The sequence below is a fragment of the Dendrobates tinctorius genome, unplaced genomic scaffold (assembly GCF_039654945.1).
Source record: "Dendrobates tinctorius isolate UK_male_01 unplaced genomic scaffold, ASM3965494v1 ptg000059l, whole genome shotgun sequence".
Classification (NCBI taxonomy): Eukaryota; Metazoa; Chordata; class Amphibia; order Anura; family Dendrobatidae; genus Dendrobates; species Dendrobates tinctorius.
In genome coordinates, this window is record NW_027361727.1 from 18,731,972 (window position 1) to 18,752,570 (window position 20,599).

The 20,599-nt window shown below is 42.7% G+C and overlaps 1 protein-coding gene across 5 annotated transcripts; it reads left to right on the forward strand.

The window, feature by feature from the left end:
• The first annotated feature begins 99 nt into the window (after positions 1 to 99).
• Positions 100 to 20,093, forward strand: LOC141092390 (prokineticin receptor 1-like). Of its 5 annotated transcripts, XM_073578510.1 has the most exons (5): positions 100 to 530; positions 8,148 to 8,280; positions 8,975 to 9,027; positions 11,389 to 11,830; positions 19,383 to 20,093. In XM_073578510.1, the coding sequence occupies exons 4-5, from the start codon at positions 11,436 to 11,438 to the stop codon at positions 20,065 to 20,067; spliced, it is 1,080 nt and encodes a 359-aa protein (XP_073434611.1). In that variant the 5' UTR covers positions 100 to 530; positions 8,148 to 8,280; positions 8,975 to 9,027; positions 11,389 to 11,435; the 3' UTR covers positions 20,068 to 20,093. The 5 variants fall into 5 exon arrangements, with proteins under 5 accessions (XP_073434611.1, XP_073434607.1, XP_073434608.1 ...); XM_073578506.1 differs by lacking the exon at positions 8,975 to 9,027; XM_073578507.1 differs by lacking the exon at positions 8,975 to 9,027 and having other exon boundaries at positions 100 to 264.
• Positions 20,094 to 20,599: the final 506 nt, after the last annotated feature.

The following is a 20,599-nucleotide window of genomic DNA, read 5'->3' on the forward strand; positions in this document are numbered from 1 at the left end:
CCCGCACAGGTCTCCAGAAAGATGGCCGCGTACGTGGAGACATTATCAGCAGCGGCTCTGCGCTCTGTGCCCGAGGCGGTGGGCGTGGCTTTCTCTCCGGGCGCCATTTTTCCTGTTACATAACCCAATCTTTGGTGGATGGATGGATGCAGTCAGTGAGGAGTGCGATGGTTTATGCTCTTTCCTTGCATAGTAACATGTCTGCAGGTCACTGTTCACATGCTTTGTTACTACAGCTGAACTACGGTGCAGACCTTAACCCCTGTAAGCGTGCTGCTTAGTGTTTCGTTTTCATACAGTTCCGATAGCCGTCACTTTTTTTTAAATTAGCCCTATAGCGCTATAAAAAGTAGGCCACCGATGCTCCATTTTTTGTGTGGTATTCCTGTAATCATCAGGCCCATATACCAATAGTTGCAGGGTTTTAATCGTACTTGGGCTCTGGATCCTCCGCAGCCCAAAAAAGTCCATTTGGCCCAATGATTGGGTGATCTGTTGGAACTTCTGCTTTGGGACGCACGAACATGAAGGTACACCGCTGTCGTAGCTCTTCCTAAATGTCCCAAAAAGCATTTGGGAAGGTGTATCGGGTGATGCGAAGATGCTCTGATATCAGCGGGAGCCTTAGGTCGGGATCACACATGCGAGAAACTCGGCCGAGTCTCACATGTCCATACCCGGCACTCGGATCGGAGCGTGCGGCCACATAGCAATACATGGAGCCGCACGCTCCGCTCCTGAGTGCCGGGCATTAACATGTGAGACTCGGCCGAGTTTCTCGCATGTGTGATCCCGGCCTTAGTGGCACAATGTCCATTTAAGGGGCATATAAGAAGTATGGCGAGGTTTTGCTCTAACAATAGGGTAGAGGAGCTGTTACTATAAACGCCCCAAGATTCATCACCAGACACTGCACTTCCTCTCGCTGACGTCTGTTCCTCTGAGCTCCAGATTGTTGAAACAACCCAACACACCTCTGTGACGATACTCTCCTGAGCCATTTAGCCTTCTCCTTTGGCAGTGAGGCACCACCTGAATATTCAAGTAATTGATATTTACACCACTGAATTGGACTGCTTCCCAGTACTGCCTGGACTCTGTAACAAACCGAGCTGTATTTTATTGTTGGGTAACTCTGCTGCACTGCTGTCCAGTTCTGGCTAGACTTGGTAATAAACCCATCTCTGATACATTGCTGGGTAACTCTATGACATTGCTTTCCAGTTCTGCCTGGACTCTGTGACAAACAAAGCTCTGTTACATCATGGTAGCTATGTTGCACTTCTGTCCATTTCTGTCTGGACACTGTTGGAAAAAAAAAACTGCTCTGATAAATCGCTGATCGACTCTATTACATTGCTAGCTAATTCTGTATGGACTCACTGACAAACTCAGCTTTGCTGTAATATTTGGTATGTGTGCTATATCACTAATATCACTAAGCAGTTCTACCTGGACTCTGTGACAAACCGGGTCTTATTATGTCCTTAGGTAACTCTGCTGGATCACTGCCACGTTCTGCCTCTTTACTCAGTAAAAAAAAAAGTTCTGATACATCCCCGAGTAACTCTACTATATTGCTGGTCAGCTCTGCCTGAACTCTGTTACCAACTGAGCTCTCTTTCTTATATAAATGGGTAACTACTGCACCACTGTTCATCTCTGCCTGGATTCTGTGACAAACCAAGCACTGCTATACTGTTAAGAACCATGGGGTAACCCTTTGACACTCTGTTGCACTGTCCAGTTTTTCCTGGACTTAATTAGAAAAAAAAAATTGGATACATTGCTGGAAAACCATACTATACTGCTGCCCAGTTCTACCTTGACTCTGTTATAAGCTATGTTATACCATTGGGTAACTCTGTTGTAGTCCTGTCCATTTCTGCCTGGACTTTGTTAAAAACAAAAAAAAACCCAGATCTGCTGTGTCACTGCGAAACTTTACTACATTGCTACCCAGTTCTGCCTGCACTGGGTAACTTTACTACATTGCTACCCAGTTCTGCCTGCACTCACTGACAAACACAGCTCTGCTATAACACTTAGTAAGTCCACTACATCACTAAGGCTAGTTTCACATTTGCGCTTTATAGCGCTGCGACGGCCTGCGCACGGCCGCTGCTAAGCCCCGCCCCCTCCCGATTCCCTGTTCGCCCCATCCGGTCATCGCCTCCTACTAGCGCACATGGACGCTTGCGATCTGAGCACCCTATCTTTAGCATAGGGTGCGCAGATCGTGCGCTGGCCGTGCGCTAGCAGGATTTTGGTGTGCGCTGTGCACTTTTGAAGGTGCGCCCGTGTGCGCCGAACGCAGCATGTTGCATTTCGTCGCACACGGCGCACCTTCAAAAGTGCGCAGCGCACGGCAAAATCCTGCTAGCGCACGGCCAGCGCACGATCTGCGCACCCTATGCTAAAGATAGGGTGCGCAGATCGCAAGCGCCCATGTGCGCTAGTAGGAGGCGATGACCGGATGGGGCGGGCAGGGAGCCGGGAGGGGGCAGGGCTTAGCGGCGGCCGTGCGCAGGCCGTCGCAGCGCTATAAAGCGCAAATGTGAAACTAGCCTAAGCAATTCCTGGACTCTGTGACAAAACCTAATATGTTATATCGCTGGGTAACTCTAAAGCCCCCGTCTCACATAGCGAGATCGCTGTTGCGATTTTGTGACGCAACAGCGATCTTGCCTGCGATCTCACTACGTGTCACATAGCGGCGATCGGGCCCCTGCTGCGATGTCACTGATCGTGCTTGAATGTTACACACAGCTGGCCAGTGCTATTGCAGTAGCTTAGGTGTCCATGGTTATGACCACACATATAGTGATAGTTATTACCATGGATACCTATGGTATTGCAATGCCCTGCGCATGGGGTAAGCGACATAGCGAATCAGAAGAACTATACTACATTTCTAATTGGAGGTATTTGCCAATATTATTATTCCTCCTACTAAATATTGGGATATGATCTTGGTGATGGGAATACCCCTTTAAGGGGTTAAAGTATAAAATAAGTAAACCTATGAAAATGCAAAGTAAGGCGTGAACTTAACATATCTTTCTTGGGAAAGTCATTAGATTTTTGGCAAATCGTATCAGACATCTATAATTACCTTTACTACTTTTCTTCACTTTTTCATATTTGACTTCTTCGACTATCATAACTAAAATTATATTTCGAGATGACAACATAATGACAATCCAGCAGAATGTAATAATTTGAAATGAGGCAGGGATTTGTAGTGAATGATGAATGCTCCAACCTCTGAGATTTATGAAATCTTTCCTGCCTCAATTTTTGTAAAGTCTGGATAGGATTAAGTTGTTCTATGATTAACATATACCGACATTTCCCATGAGATCCTTATAGCAAAACATCCTTTATACTATAAGCTCCAAAGAAGAATCAGATTCTTAATTATATTACATTTACAACAACTTTTATTCTCGCAGAAAACTTTCCAACATTGCAAATTGCAAAATATTTGTCAGATGTTCTCCATATTCACACAAATGGTGTCCAGTTGTATGGCAGTTAAATTCAAGTACTCTGTATTATCACATTTCCCAAAATAATTTGTTATGGCATGAAAGGGCATTTGGTTATGGGGCATCTTCATCAGGCAACTTTAAGTGACAGTATACAATGTTCCTTATACCAGGCCTAAAATAAAACAGAAGATAGTTATTTCTGGAACACACTCTGGTTCACAGTTAATGGTAAGTTACCACTGGGGGGGTCAGTATTGGGCCCTCTTCTTTTTAATATCTTTATTAATGACCTTGGAGGGTACACCCAGTACGATTTCTATATTTGTAGATAAAAAAACTTTGCAAGGTAATCAACAAAGGAGGATAATTTTTCTTTTTTACTGACACAAGGAGGTTTCCTCCAACGTCTCCAACTGTGATGGTGACGTCGGGGTCTGTGAATTGCACAGGTTCAGATAATCCTCTTTGTGACTCCATAGATAATTATGGTCAGCACAGAATGACGCGAGCATCCATTTCTAGAGCTGCAGCTCCTAGGCAGGTTAGAAGGGGTTAAATCTTTGTTGAACTTAGCTTGTTGGTTGCCTGTGGTCACATGCTACAGGAGAACCAGTCATGGCTGCTCTTTCCCTATTTAAGCTGGTTCCATTGATCAGGAGATGCCAGCAATGGTTTCCTCTATGCCGGTCTAGAAGAGGTGGACACACTCTGGTGTACTATTTATCATCAAAGATGTTGCGATCAGTGTTTGGTTATCCCTTTCTTGTTCTCTTGGTATCTTTATATTATTTTGTTGTCTTTAGTTCTTTACACTTTATGTCCCTTTGTGTATTTCCCAGAGAGCATGTGGTGTTATTGTGTTTCAGTTCTGCCCTGTCTGTCTTGCTTTGTATTTCACCATACACGTTTCAGACTAGTGCTGCTTAGGAGCATAGTAAGCAACGAGGCTCAAGCATCTCCACCTTCAGGAGTAATCCTGGGCACAGGGAAGAGACCCCTAGCCTTAGGGTCAGACTAGTGCTGCTTAGGAGCATAGTAAGGAACGAGGCTCTGGCATCTCCACCTTCAGGAATAATCTCGGGCACAGGGATAGCCAGGGACCCCTAGCCTTAGGGTCAGACTAGTGCTGCTTAGAAGCATAGTAAGGAATGAGGCTCTGGCATCTCCACCTTCAGGAGTAATCCTGGACACAGGTATAGCTAGGGACCTCTAGCCTTAGGGTCAGAATAGGAGCACACTTTCTATCCCGCAGTCCCACTGTGACAATTACAGAGGGATTTGAGGAAGGTGGATTTTGGGCCAAAAAATAGCAAATGAAGTTTAATGTAGATAATTGTAAAATTTGGATAGGTATGTACTAAATAGTAAAAGACTGTCAATGAAAAAGACTTGGATGTTATTGGTGGACAATAAACTCTACTTTATTATCAGTGCCAAACAGCTGCTGCTAAGAAAAATAAAATCACCAAAGCTTATATGCTAAGCACATAATATAGTTTTGCCTTTATGCAAGTCATTAGTGCAGCCACATTTAGAATACTGTGTATAATTTTGGCCATGAGTATACAAGGACACAGCAGAACTAGAGTGGGTGCAGAGAAGAGCAACCAAGCTTATTAAGGGGGTGAACTGCAAAACCAAGTTACGGGAGCGACATACTATTGGTGCAACCTGTGCATCCGCATGGGAGCCCAAGAGGTAAGGGGGGCCACGACCACCTCCAAAGCAGGTAGAACTGTGCAGTATGATGACTTATTGGATTGCAAATGGCCCATATAATATTTTTGCACAAGGCCCTCTTTTCTCTGTATCCACTCCTGCCACGGCAGGTTATCAAACCTGGGATTACTCAGTTTGGAAAAATGAAGGTTTAGGGGTGACCATATACAATGTACAAATCTACATAGGGACAATACAGAGATCTTTTTACACCAAGGCCTGAAGCATAATGGGGGGGGGTGAATTCTATACGTAGAGAGGAAATTAGTTTTGAAAATCATGTGATATATGATGTTGCAAATGGCCAGTTAACTAAATCATTTGTTTTCTTGAAAACTATAATATTTCATGTTGTGGATACAAGACTGCAGTATAGAACAGTGATCAGGGAAACTAGTCTGGAGTCGGAAAGGAATTTGTTTCCAATAATATTGTTTCAATTAGCATTTCATGGGGTTTTTACCTTCCTCTGGATCAATATGTTAGAATTATGGGTTAACCTTGATGAATTTGTGTCTTCTTCCAACCATAAAACTATGAAGCTATAAGTATGCTTAATTGCTGCTCTGTCCTGAGTTACAACAATTCATTATGTTAACGTGAATTTGTCCGTGTTTTTTATACCTTGTTTACTGCGGGCGAATCAAAACTATTACTTAGGAGCAGTACTATTTATCCATTTAATCATTACCTAGTATCTCTGTGGCGCACAATGACCGTGGTTCTCCGTCCTGCATCCTGATCAGGGATCACTTGGTGAGCTCGCTAATAAGGTCTTGTCTAGGCTCAGCTGTTCCATGGTTTTTAGTCTGACGTCCATTATTAATCATTGCGGATTGTTTCTTCCTCGCTGCCTTTCTTCTTTACTCTCTGCCATCTTTCTTACGCACGCTTGTTTCTTTCATCACTTGTGCCTTTGTAACAGTTTTACGTCTGTTTTTAAATATCAAACGTATAAGTCAATGAAGTGCTTTGACTTCTTCAAACAAGAACATAATTAATATTAATTAACAACGTTAATAATGACCAGGATATATATGAGTTTCAATGTTCATAGTCTAGTCACTGTGCATAGAATAAATGCATAAATATGTATTGATGTCTCATCATTTAGTCTCCATGTGTCCTCTGTGTTGAGAGCAGCGTTAGGCTGGTTTTACACTTACTGTGTTTTTGCGGGCCGATTTTGTGGCCCCAATAGATTCCACGGTGCACCGTGTGCCGTACGACCGTGATAAAAGATCGAGCAAGTCTTTTATACGGCGTACGGACACGGCCCCCATTGTAACCAATGGGGCCGAAAAAACAAACGGAAGTTTGTTTTGGCGGCACACCGTGACTTCCGCTTTTGCGGAACGCTGTTTTTTTTATCCCAATATTATTTCCATAGTATTAGAAAAATGAAAAATGGCGCTCCGCAAACTTTTTTTTGCGGTCGGTTATTGCGGCAGACCGTAAAAAATGCGGCGATACGGCCCGCAAAAACGGGGCCGCAAAAAAAGCGGTAAGTGTAAAAGCAGCCTAAGACTCCCCTGGTAGCAGTTTACTGCCCTACAGAATAAAAGGATTGGAAGGGGATTAAATTCAGATTTTGTCGATGATTGTCCGATTCTCAAATACAGATGACTTTTAGCTAAAGTGTATGGAAAAGAGAAACGATCGCCACTCTGTCAGCAATATTTCAGACCCCAAACTATTTCTATGCTCATGTGGCTCTGTCAAAGACAAGTCCAGCGATACCTGTACATGGCCGGTCCGTTCCTCCGTTACTGAGAAATCAGCGTTTGAATTGATATGCAAAAGGAGGCCGAAGAGCTATGGTAGATCTGAAGTCTCTGTCACTCCAGCTCTATTCTCCTCCTTCTTGACTGACCACTCCTTTGCCAGAAGTCACACAGGATGTCAACAAATTCCACATAAAGTTGAACCAGAAGATGGTTTAAAAAAAATGTTATATTGGCTATGCATTAAAGGATCATAGTAACACCCTCCTTTGGTCACATGATAAACATGCATCAAACAGGTTTATATCACCAATCAAAATAGTGTATGTTAAAGGGGATCTGTCAGTAAGAAACTTTATATGGTATTTGACAGCTAAAGCCAGCGACCTTTTATATCTTTTATCTGTTGCTGCACTCATGAAAACTTAACCTTTTATTTATCTTGTAAATTGAGTATTTAAGTGCTCTAAGCATGGCAGAGCACTTATTAAGCCCCTGCCTCCTGAGGTTGTTATCGCTGCTAACACCAGCCTTTTTAGCTCAATTAATAGCTTGGTTTCTGATTTCCTTGCATGGTGCCTTACATCACACAGAGAGTCTGTTATCAATTGAGCTAAAGAGTCTGGTGCTAGGTTAGGAAACAACTGGGGGACAGATGGCCGGGAAGTGCTCTGTAGCACCCAAAGAACTTAGATACTTATTGGCATATGAATTAAAGTGCAGATTTCCCAGAAATGCAGCAACACTTAGATGTTATAAAGGTGTGGATTACCTTTCGAAGACCTGAATGTCCATTTATGTGTTTTGGGGAGAGGGGTTGGCCTTACTGACAGATTCTCGTTAACGTAGCATATATATTTGTGTCTTGGTTATATAGCTGGTAATATCAAAACCTCAGTGTCCATCAATCAGGTGGTCACTATTTTGTGGTTTTGGGTATAAATGGAAACCGTGAGATAAAGTGTGAATAAAATAAGTGTTTTCAAATTTTGGCAAATATTATAATAATAGTACATGTACTGGGCTGCCATCTACGTAAGATGTTCTTCTAGGCAGTAGCGATTTTTTTTTTTATTATTATTATTATTATTGTTTTACATGTGTTACTTTTTTGTTTATTTTCGGTGTAAACATAAAATATGTTTTAGAACTTCGCAGCTCAACGAGTCGCGACCATGATAGAGTTAAACCGTGTCTTCTCTTCTTTCAGCACCTCCTCCAGGGATCCTCAGATTTTTCTTCCTGATCCTGAGTTGATGAGATGTGAAGAAGGGATGCAGACTGAGACTGGATAACCACGAAGCAGCAGCAGCGTCCTACAGGTCGGCGTCCTTGCACGGCGGGTAAGTGCTTCATTGTATATCTTATTATATTCTAGTTTTCCTTAGGGATGTTTCTAACTTGTTTCCTTATTTTATTGAAAACTGTAGTGTGTGATACATATCGGTGCGGCGGTACATGTGAGCCACCTTCGTACTTACTCCATTCAGAATGGCTTCTTTTATACAGTTTATTTACGTAACGAGACATTTCCAAAGACTTTTGTGATCGAATATATCCACTTGTGTGTCTTCCATGAGAACAAGTCATGATTTCCATTACCATTGCGCACTGAATGGGTCACTAATAGACTCTCCATGTAGGAAAAGGCATTGTTTTTGGTGTAGAGGAGTAAGGAGTCACAAGCTCCGAGTCATGTTCTTGCTGTTTTTGTCTTTTAGAATAGATCTTAATATAGAAAACTTTTGTCTTTCATTAAAATGTCAGCTGTAATTAAACCAATCTGCATTGCGTAGTCAGCAGATAGAATATTAAAAAACAAAACCCGTTATCGTCCATCCCAGCCATACAAGCTTTGTACGGCATTATGGATCATATACTGTATATCTAGTTTTGAGTATAGAAGAAGACATTTAACCATTTAAGGGATTCTCACTGTAATAATAGAAAAGATCCCATTTTGGAGGAAGGCGTAGGGCAGTTTTTATGTTGTTTGTTTTTAACATGTTGTTTATCTTGTTACATTATGTCACTCAGTGTCATCCAAAGCTTCCTTCACGATTTTGTAGATCGGTGACTTGGGATTTCAAGTGAGGTTCCACAGTTCTACAAGATATCAATGAAGCCTGTGTTTTTTAAAGGGTTTTACCGGGCATTTGTTTTTGTCCGTTCGTAAGCTTTCAAAGGTTGAAAATAAATAGCAAAACCACTAAAGAAGACTCAAGGTCTCCAAAAATTCATTTTTAAACAGCAGAAAAAAAGGCAGCAACACTTACCTGCCCAGGTCTAAGAACGAATGCACTGCAGGGTGCAGCCAGCCCATAAAGCAAGATGTTAGCAACACAGGTGCAAAATACCAGATTAACAGCCACTCTCCACATACCCATTCCTGGAGGGGGTGACTGCCCAGTATAAAATTGCACAATAAAGGTCCGCATAGGGCGCTGTTCACACAAGGGAACTACACAGTGTCTGGCTCACAGCCTATTAGTCACGCCCCTACTATTCGACAAGGCGGGCTGGCCAGCACACCCTCAATGCATCCCAGTGTGAACATCCAGTGTGAAAATAACATCCGCCGCAATACTCACCCTCCCCAGGTATAGTGTTGCCTCTCATCCTTTGCTTAGGTCTTTGATGACTGGCGGCAGCGGTGATGTTATGACTATAGCACACACGATTGCTGCAGCCAGTATAGTCTGCATGTTTCTAGGAAAGTCAGGGCTATACAATTGTTACAGCCATTGTAGGCCTATGGGCAGCTTAAAGAGTACCTATCACCAGTCTATGGCAGTCTGTGGTTGTAACCGTTTCCTTAGAGGTGTTCTCTGGGAATCTATAATAATAAATACGCTAAGCAGCTTCCGGGTTGTAACAACTTCCGTCCAGTTATAACTGGTGACGTCACAGCACACCTCTTGCCATGTTAACCCTCAACACACCACTCCTCCTCAACACACACCTCCTCAACACACACTCCTCTCACCTTTCACCATCTCCACTCACGTCCACTCACTCTTTCACTCCACATACGACCCTTTCTCTCACTCCGTCTCTCATACTCACGCCGTCATCGCCGCTGCTCCACGATCCCCGACATCTTCTTCTGCCGGCGCCATCCTGGATCCAGACGTTGTCCACGCCGGCGACATGTTCTTGCGGCGACACCATCTTGAGTATCACAGGATTTTGCGATACTCAAGATGGCGTCGCCGCAAGAACATGTCGCCGGCGTGGACAACGTCTGGATCCAGGATGGCGCCGGCGGAAGAAGATGTCGGGGATCGTGGAGCAGCGGCGATGACGGCGTGAGTATGAGAGATGGAGTGAGAGAAAGGGTCGTATGTGGAGTGAAAGAGGGGGGGGACGTGAGTGGAGGTGGTGAGAGGAGTGTGTGTTGAGGAGGTGTGTGTGTTCAGGGTTAACATGGCGAGAGGTGTGTCACTATCCTCCCGATGTGATAGCATTGGGCCTTAATCTAGTTTTTCTATATCGGACTAAGCTCTTATCGGCGATATCTCCTAGCAATCACTTACTTCACCTGCTTGCAATTCTCAGGCTTCCTGTGGTGTCACATCGACAGAGCGGTTCCTTCTCTTCCGCTCTATCAACGGGGCATCACTGCCGATGATGTCATGTTGACAGCTGGCTTCACACTGCGTTAGGCTGAGCAGGCTGTCAATCAGTATGACATCTAGTTGACTCCCCTTCGACAGAGCAGGGCAGAAGAAAAGGAACTGGTCTGTCAACATGACGTCACAGGAAGCAAGAGAATTACTGACAGGAGTGGTCCGTGACTACTTTGATCCGTAGGGCAGTACAGGCAGGTACTTCTTGCCCATATGTGCATAGCCCCTTAGGTGAAATAAAACAAATCTTGGATAACCCTTTAAATAGAAAGGGCATCCCCAAACTGGTGATATGTAGTCTCTGAATGGGTTGTCCACTACTTTGATACTGACGACCTATCCATAGGATAGGTGAACATTATAAGATCAATGGAGCTCCGATACCGGTCACCCCTACAGATCCAATGTTATCAGCTCAGGTGGCGGCCGAATGTTACCAGGGTATGGAGCAGAACTGCTCAGCTCTGTACACTGTTTAGTGTCAGGTGCTGGACTTCTGCAGATCTAATATTGATGATCTTTCCTAAACACAAGAGATTAATATCATAGTAGTGGACAACCCATTTAAGGATGCACTTTATATTTTTATGTTTTTTTTTATGGGTCAATAAGATTCCAGAGGTTTTTACAGAGTGACGTATGTAAATTAGAAATCTAAGATGTAAAGGGGAAGAGTATTTTTTTTTATTGGTTTACAGAACATCGACTTTAGGCGTGAATTTTGCTTTATCGACAGATCTTTTTTAACTATTGTTATTATATAGCTTCTAGGATGACAATACGTTTTGCTGCACAAAGTAAGTTGTACATTGGTTTTCATAGGCAAAAAGTTAAAATAAAAAGAAGCAGGAGAAGAAACCGACACATCAATGGCAGACTCGTGGAATCGAAGTGTGGAGGACACTTATTTCTTGCTTGAAGAAGAAGGTCCAAAGACGAGTGAAAACGTCCTTTTCGTGGTCAGATTGTTTATCGGTGTGACCCTTGTATGTGTCGTACTGATCTGCGGGGGAGGAAACCTATTTTTCATCTTGAATTTAGTCATGTACAAGAGCATACAAAATGTGACTAATATTTTGATTGCCAATTTAGCAGTATCTGACCTTCTTGTGGCTGTAATCTGCTGTCCTTTCGAGATTGACTATTATGTTGTGCGTGGACAGTCATGGGCTTTTGGTCATATGATCTGCTCGTCAGTGATCTATTTGAGGATGCTTTCTCTGTATGTCTCAACTAACGCACTTCTCGCCATTGCCATAGACAGGTGAGCCAGATGGTTACACAGTATATCTTAGCTTCTTGACAAAGGCTTATGTAGTACCAAAATACAGTTCCAATCAAAATTATTCACCCACTTCCTTGGCAAATTAGAAATTATTAGCAAAATGAAAAAAAATGTAATAAACTAATCAAAGAACAATACAAATAGCTGAACACAACTAACAGAAAAAGTGGTTTCTCATAATTCAGCATATATTGCCACTCTTACTGACTAATGCAGTATCAGAATTATTAACTCCCTCCATGACAAGAGTCTTTAGTACTTAGTTGAGCCCTATAGCTGTTATAACCTGCTGCAAATGTGTTTCATAACCAGACACCAGTGTCTGGTGGTGTTATTGAGGAATCTTTGCCCATTACTCATTGGCAGTGACCTCCAGTTCACTAATATTCTTGAGTTTTTGTGCTGCAACCTCCTTCTTCAAATCCCACCAAAGATTTTATTCGGGGTTCCAAGCCTCCGTGTACTTTGCGGTATGCTTGTCATCACTGTTCTGTTGAAAGGTCCAATGATGCCCACGCTTTAGCGTCCTCACAGATGAAGAGACATTTTCTCCTATGATTTCCTGATATGTGATTGAATCCATCTTGGCCCCCACAAGCTGAAGGTTTCCAGTTACAGAGGAAACAAAGCAGCCCGAGTCATCACTAACCCCTCACTATGATTTACTGTGGACATCACCAAGCCATGCTTCACTTCATTGAAGGCATAATTAAGCAACCATCCTTCTTCATTGCAGAGTGCCTGACATGCTTCACTGTAGGTTTTACCAAGCTCCTACCCTGCTTCACTGTAGGTATCACTTGGCCACTACCTTGCTTCATAGTAGGCATCACCAAACCACTGCCATGCTTCACTGTAAGCATCATTGAGCCACCAATGTTTCACTGTATCACTAAGCCACTGCCATGCATCACTGTAGGCATCACCGAGCCACCAGTGTTTCACTGCATACATCATAGAACCACCGCCATGCTTCACTGTATGTAGTTCTTTTAGTGTATGTTTCATCCTTTCTCCTCCCGACATACTGCTGATTGGTAACCCACAAAAAGCTCCATTTTGTTACATCGCTCCACAGAACAGAATCCCAAAACTTCTTTGTCTTATTTATATGGTTTTTGGCATTTTGAAGTCCTGCTTGGAGACCTTGACCATTTTACCACCTTTGTTTTTTTTTTCAGTTTTTGCATTTTCGTTTTTTGCTCCCCTTCTTCCCAAAGCCATAACTTTTTATTTTTTTGTCAATATGGCCATGTAAGGGCTTGTTTTTTTTTTTTACAGAACGAGTTGTACTGTTGAACAACACTATTGGTTTTGCCATATAGTGTACTGGAAAACAATTCGAAGTGCGATGAAACTGCAAAAATGTGCAATTTCACAATTGTTTTTTTGCCATGTTCACTAAATGCTAATACCGACATGCCATTATGATTCCCAAGTCATAACGAATTTGTAGATACAAAGTTTGTATTAAAAAAAAAAAAGTTGCCTTGTCAGAGACATGTAGCGTCTGCATTTTTCATGATCTGGGGCTGGGTGAGGGCGATTCTCAACTCAGCAAAACGAAACATGTATTTTTTTTTTATTGTTTTATTTTGAATGGTGCAAAAGGGGGGTGATTTGAACGATTATATATATATTTTTTTTTACTTTTTACATGCTTCATTTGTCTCCATGGAAGACTAGAAGCTGTGATCATTCGATCGCCTATGCCACACACAGCAGGGCTTCAGCCCTGCTATGTGTAGCAAAAATGCTAATTTGCTATGAGCGTCGACCACTCTGCATTCAGGGATCTTCTGTGACCTACGGTGTGTGTGCAGATAAGGCCCCTTTCACATATCAGGTTTTTGGGGTCAGTCACAATCCGTCGCATATTGTGAAAAACTGATGAGCCGGATCCGACTGCCCTACTTGATACATAATAATTGGCCTACATAATAATTGGAGCATGCTCAGTTTAAAAAACGGAATCTGTCGCTGGATTCCGTAATTTGACGGACAGCGACGCATCCGGCGCCTATAGGCTTCCATTCTAGCATATGACGGACAGCGCCAGATACGTCACTGTCCGACTTTTCGACGGAGAGAAAAAACGTTACTTTGTCCATCGTCTCCGGCCGCCAGACACAAAATTTCCGACGTAAACGTGAGGCCATCCGTTGCTAATAGAAGTCTATGAGAAAAAAACGGATCCGACGGCATCCTTTGGAGGATCCGTTATTTTCAAAAATTGCCGGATTTGTAAAAAAAACTGATATGTGAAAGGGGCCCAAGATGCTCTTCCCACTTCCTCCCCGCATAGTCATCACTAGGATCCATGTGTACATAGCGATGACTATGCAGGGAGGAAGTGGGAAGAGCATCTTATCGGCGCACACACCGGAGATCACTCGAGCGGAAGTTGGGGCGCCTGCGAGAAGATCCTTGAGTACAATGCCCACAGAAAGAAGAATGAGGTATGTATTTCTGAGCGAGTGCAGGGCGCAAGTTTCTGGGGCCATAACTGTCGTGCAAGGGAGCGGAGCAGTATTATAATGAGGACAGGAGGCAGGGGTTTCTTCCAGGCACAGCACGCCCCGAAGCCTGGAAAAATAAACATTAGCATATAGAAAGAATATAACATTTCTCAACATCAAGACCATTAATATCAGGCATACAGGTAGGACTAGTGTAACATTTCTATTACCTGTATGCCCATATTAATAGGTCATATACGCCCCGGGGTGACATATTACTTTTAAGGCAACACCTGTTAGTCAAATGTGTGCTCTAATGATGGATTCTGTTTCTGAGGGCTGAATAAGGCCGGGGTTACACTAACCGATGAGAAATACGGTCCGTACTTTCCATGCGTAATACGGAGAAATGTTCCCTAAATAGTGATCTGTATGTCATCCGTAATCAAGGTGTGGTCGTGTATTTTGCGCATGTAAGCATCCGTATGTAATCCGTATTGCATCCGTATGCCGAGATTTTCTCGCAGGCTTGCAAAATTGACATATAATGGAGCCCAATGACTGGTTAAAACCCAAAACGAAAGAATAGATATATACACATAGAATAAATAAAATATATATATATATATATATATATATATATATATACTAGCTGAAGAGACCGGCGCTGCCCGGGCATAGTAACTAACTGTGGTTAGTTATAGCAAGTTATAATTATCCTCCATCCCATAGGCCCGTGCCCATATACCCATCATACATATTCGCCATCCCATAGTCGCATGCCCATATACCCATCATACATATTGTCCATCCCATAGTCCAGTGCCCATATACCCATCATACATATCCTCATCCCATAGTCCCGTGCCCATATACCCATTATGACACCATCATCACCATGGCAACCGTTATGACATAAACATCCCCATTGCAACCTATGATGAATCAGCGTCACCATGGCAACCATTGTGACATCATAATGAGGGGAGGGGCTTGATACATACACTTTTTTCCCATTATGTAGATAGGGGCAAAATTGTTTGGTGAATTGGAACGCGCGGGGTTAAAATTTCGCCTCACAACATAGCTTAGGACGCTCTCTGGGTCCAGACGTGTGACTGTGCCAAATTTGGTGGCTGTAGCTGCGACGGTGCGGATGCCTATCCCGGACATACACACATACATACACACACACATACATACATACACACTTTGAGCTTTATATATTAGACTAGCTGAAGAGCCCGGCGCTGCCCGGGCATAGTAACTAACTGTGGATAGTTATAACAAATTAGGGCAGATTTTAATAGCCTTGAGAGGGACCTTGAGATGCGCCTTTTCTGGCATTTATCCTCTTTCTTCCCATTGCCCTGTTAGCGGTGGCTAATGGGTTAATATTAATGGATTAATGTCACCTTGCAATTGGAAGGTGACATTAAGCCGATTAATAATGGAGAGGTGTCAGTTAGACCCTTATCCATTATTAACCCTAGACTATTAAACCGTTAAAAAACACACGCAGACATTAATTAAAAACTATATTAATTAAATAAAGACACCTAGTTTTTGACAAGATTTATTCCTCTGGTAATCCAAATAAAAGCCATCGACTTGTAACAAAAATAAAACAAAAAAGCAACCATATCCTTACCTCTCCGCTGCTCAGTCACATCCACCGCTGCAATCCATCAGAAAGGGTTAAGTGGTTTACACAGGGACTGGTGCTAATGCGACCAGCCCCATGTAAACCACTGCCAGAAAGAATTATTTCATCTCTGCACAGCCTCCCTGGCTGCCCTGAGATGAATAAGCGTGGGAAAGTTTCTGCATTTTTTCCCACGCTCATCAGTTCACCTCAGGTCAGTCAGTGAGGCTGCGCAGAGTCCCCTAGCTGACCTGAGGTGAACTAATGAGCATGAGAAAAAATACAGAAACTTTCCCACGCTCATTAGTTCATCTCCGGGCAACCAGGGAGTCTGCGCAGATAAAATAATTCATTCTGGCAGTGGTTTACATGGGGCTGGTCGCATTAGCACTGGTCCCTGTGTAAACCACTTAACCCCTTCTGATGGATTGCAGCGGGGGACGTGACTGGGCAGTGGAGAGGTAAGGATATTGTTGCTTTTTGTTACAGGTCGTAGGTTTATTTTTGGATTACTGAGCAATAAATCTTGTCAAAAACTAGGTGTCTTTAATTAAAATAATTTTTAATCAATGTCTGTGTTTTTAACCGTTTAATAGTCTAGGGTTAATAATGGATCGGTGTCTTATTGACACCTCTCCATTATTAATCGGCTTAATGTCACATTACATTAATATTAACCCATTAGCCACCGCTACAGGGCAATGGGAATAGAGAGGATAAGTGCCAGATGCGCCTTTTCTGGGGTGTCTGGGGCAGATTTTTATAGCCAGGGGGGGCCAAAAACAATGGTCCCTCTCAAGGCTACTAAAATCTGCCCTTACTCACCTGCTTTACCTCTCCGGTTGTGATTTTGCCGCGGGAGCCCACGCATTTTTTTTCCAACGAATTAACCCCTTAATTTAACACCTAGACGTCCCAAATTTTACACAAAAACCCTAATCTAATTATTAGTCAGGGACAGATAAAAAAAAAAAACATGAAATGAAATGGTTTACTGTATGTAAACCATGTGTCATTTCATGTCGGGTTGGGGAATGAATTTACAGAAGCCGGCAATTGAATTAGCGGCTATTCTGCTATGTAGAACTGTATGAAATATAAATAAATAAATATATATATATATATATATATATATACAGTCATGGCCAAAAGTATTGACACCCCTGCAATTCTGTCAGATAATATTCAATTTCTTCCTGAAAATGATTGCAAACACAAATTCTTTGGTATTATTATCTTCATTTAATTTGTCTTAAATGAAAAAACACAAAAGAGAATGAAGCAAAAAGCAAAACCAAAACGTTGATCATTTCACACAAAACTTCAAAAATGGGCCGGACAAAAGTATTGGCACCCTCAGCCTAATACTTGGTTGCACAACCTTTAGCCAAAATAACTGCGACCAATTGCTTCCGGTAACCATCAATGAGTTTCTTACAATGCTCTGCTGGAATTTTAGACCATTCTTCTTTGGCAAACTACTCCAGGTCCCTGATATTTGAAGGGTGCCTTCTCCAAACTGCCATTTTTAGATCTCTCCACAGGTGTTCTATGGGATTCAGGTCTGGACTCATTGCTGGCCACCTTAGAAGTCTCCAGTGCTTTCTCTCAAACCATTTTCTAGTGCTTTCTAAAGTGTGTTTTGGGTTATTGTCCTGCTGGAAGACCCATGACCTCTGAGGTAGACCCAGCTTTCTCACACTGGGCCCTATATTATGCTGCAAAATTTGTTGGTAGTCTTCTGACTTCATAATGCCATGCACACGGTCAAGCAGTCCAGTGCCAGAGGCAGCAAAGCAACCCCAAAACATCAGGGAACCTCCGCCATGTTTGACTGTAGGGACCGTGTACTTTTCTTTGAATGCCTCTTTTTTCTCCTGTAAACTCTATGTTGATGCTTTTGCCCTAAAAGCTCTACTTTTGTCTCATCTGACCAGAGAACATTCTTCCAAAATGTTTTAGGCTTTTTCAGGTAAGTTTTGGCAAACTCCAGCCTGGCTTTTTTATGTCTCGGGGTAAGAAGTGGAGTCTTCCTGGGTCTCCTACCATACAGTCCCTTTTCATTCAGATGCCGAAGGATAGTACGGGTTGACACCGTTGTACCCTTGGACTGCAGGGCAGCTTGAACTTGTTTGGATGTTAGTGGAGGTTCTTTATCCAACATCCGCACAATCTTGCATTGAAATCTCTTGTCAATTTTTCTTTTCCGGCCACATCTAGAGAGGTTAGCCACAGTGCCATGGGCTTTAAACTTCTTGATGACACTGCGCACGGTAGACACAGGAACATTCAGGTCTTTGGAGATGGACTTGTAGCCTTGAGATTGCTCATGCTTCCTCACAATTTGGTTTCTCAAGTCCTCAGACAGTTCTTTGGTCTTCTTTCTTTTCTCCATGCTCAATGTGGTACACACAAGGACACAGGACAGAGGTTGAGTCAACTTTAATCCATGTCAACTGGCTGCAAGTGTGATTTAGTTATTGCCAACACCTGTTAGGTGCCACAGGTAAGTTATAGTTGCTGTTAATTACACAAATTAGAGAAGCATCACATGATTTTTCGAACAGTGCCAATACTTTTGTCCACCCTCATTTTTATGTTTGGTGTGGAATTATATCCAATTTGGCTTTAGGACAATTCTTTTTGTGTTTTTTCATTTAAGACAAATTAAATGAAGATAATAATACCAAAGAATTTGTGTTTGCAATCATTTTCAGGAAGAAACTGAGTATTATCTGACAGAATTGCAGGGGTGTCAATACTTTTGGCCATGACTGTATATATGTGTCTCAATGACATATATATAAATATATATATATGTATTCTATGTATACATATCTATTCTTTCGTTTCTTTATCAATCCTGTCAGTGTGATTTTACTGTATCGCGCACTGAATTGCCGGCTTTTCTAAAGGACACCGGGTGCGTATTTCTCGAAAGTCACACATCTGGTCCGTGTTTAATCCGTTTTTTTTGCGCACCCATTGACTTGCATTGGTGTACTACGGGCGTAGAACGCTGACAATCGCAGCATGCTGCAATTGGCACGGACCGTAAAATACGCGCGAGAAATATATGGCTGATGGGAGCAGCCCCATAGAGAATCATTGGTCCGTGTGCAGTGCGTGGTTTTTACGCCTCTCACTCGTCTGTATTTCTCTCTAGTGTGACCCCGGCCTATTTCTGAGACCACAGTGGTTACTGAAAGTAGTGGCTCTAGTTCACTAGTCAAATGATTCTTGTTTGACCAGTTCATTGCAATCAGCGGAAAATTAGTACATTTTGCTACTAAATCCTAATTTTTAATGTGGAGGGTTAATTTTGATTGCAACTATACATGCAAAACAGGATGTAGTTTTGTGTTACCGCTTTCTGCAAATGACTATAACCAGCCTAATGAAACAACAAACCGTTCCTCTTTTCTAGATACCTCGTGATTGTGCATCCATTGAAGCCACGTATGAAGTTGCAGACCGCCTGTGGAGTTTTAGTTGTTATTTGGTTATCTGCTACCGTGATCGCAGCTCCCGCTGCTTATTTTGCTACGGAAACTGTGTTTGACGCTCCACGCGAGTCCGGAGGAAAGGTTTTCTGTGGCCAAATTTGGCCTGCCGACAGAGCCGTGTACTACAAATCTTACTCTTTATTTCTGTTGGCCGTAGAATTCATAATTCCTGTGTTTATTATGAGCTTGTGCTATGTTCGCATTTGTCATGAGCTTTGGTTTAAGAGTTTACCAGGAGAACAAACGCAACAGCTACGGAACAGACTACAAGCCAGGAGAAAGAGCGTCCTGGTGCTGGTTGCTGTGCTTTCTGCTTATGTCCTGTGCTGGTCGCCCTTTTATAGTTATGCAATTGTAAGAGATTTCTTTCCTGGTGTGCTGATACGAGAAAGATACGCGATAGCACTTTACTACATCGTAGAGTGCATAGCTATTAGTAATAGCATCATCAACACGCTGTGCTTTGTGACTGGGAAAAATCAAGCAAAATGTTGCTTTAAAATACTGATTAACCCATGGGAAAAACGACAGTTATCAACAGAGAGACACACAGTGCTCCAAGAGTGTAAATCTACAGTGCACGTGCAGTTTAGACTTTGTACCTAACCTGCAAATAAAAGGTGCATTTCTTACGCTAGTTTCTATCAGCTATCATGTCACACGTTATAATGGAATTGTATACAAGTAAACTAAGGTTATGTTCACACACCATGTTGTTTTACAGTACCACGACACTCAGCTCAGGCTCATAGCAGAGCAGGAGCAGAGTGTCATTAGCATCTCGCATCAAATGTCAAAGGCTATTATGATTCCAGCCTTAATCTTCAGTCCCTGACCCTACTCTTAGGGTACCGTTACACTTAGCGACACACCAGCGATCCCGACAACAATACGACCTGGTAAGGCTCGCTGGTGCATCGCTAAATGGTCACTAGTAAGCTGTCAAACAGGCAGATTTACCCAACGATGCAGCAACAGTCCAGCGATCCGTATAACGACCTCGGCGGTCGTTGGTACCTTGTCACACAGCAGCGATTCTGACGACTCCCGCCTGCGTCCTTGATTTCTGAGTCGCTAATGAGATCGCTCGTCGGTGTCAAACACAGCGATGCGGGCTGACCAGCGATAAAAAAATGGC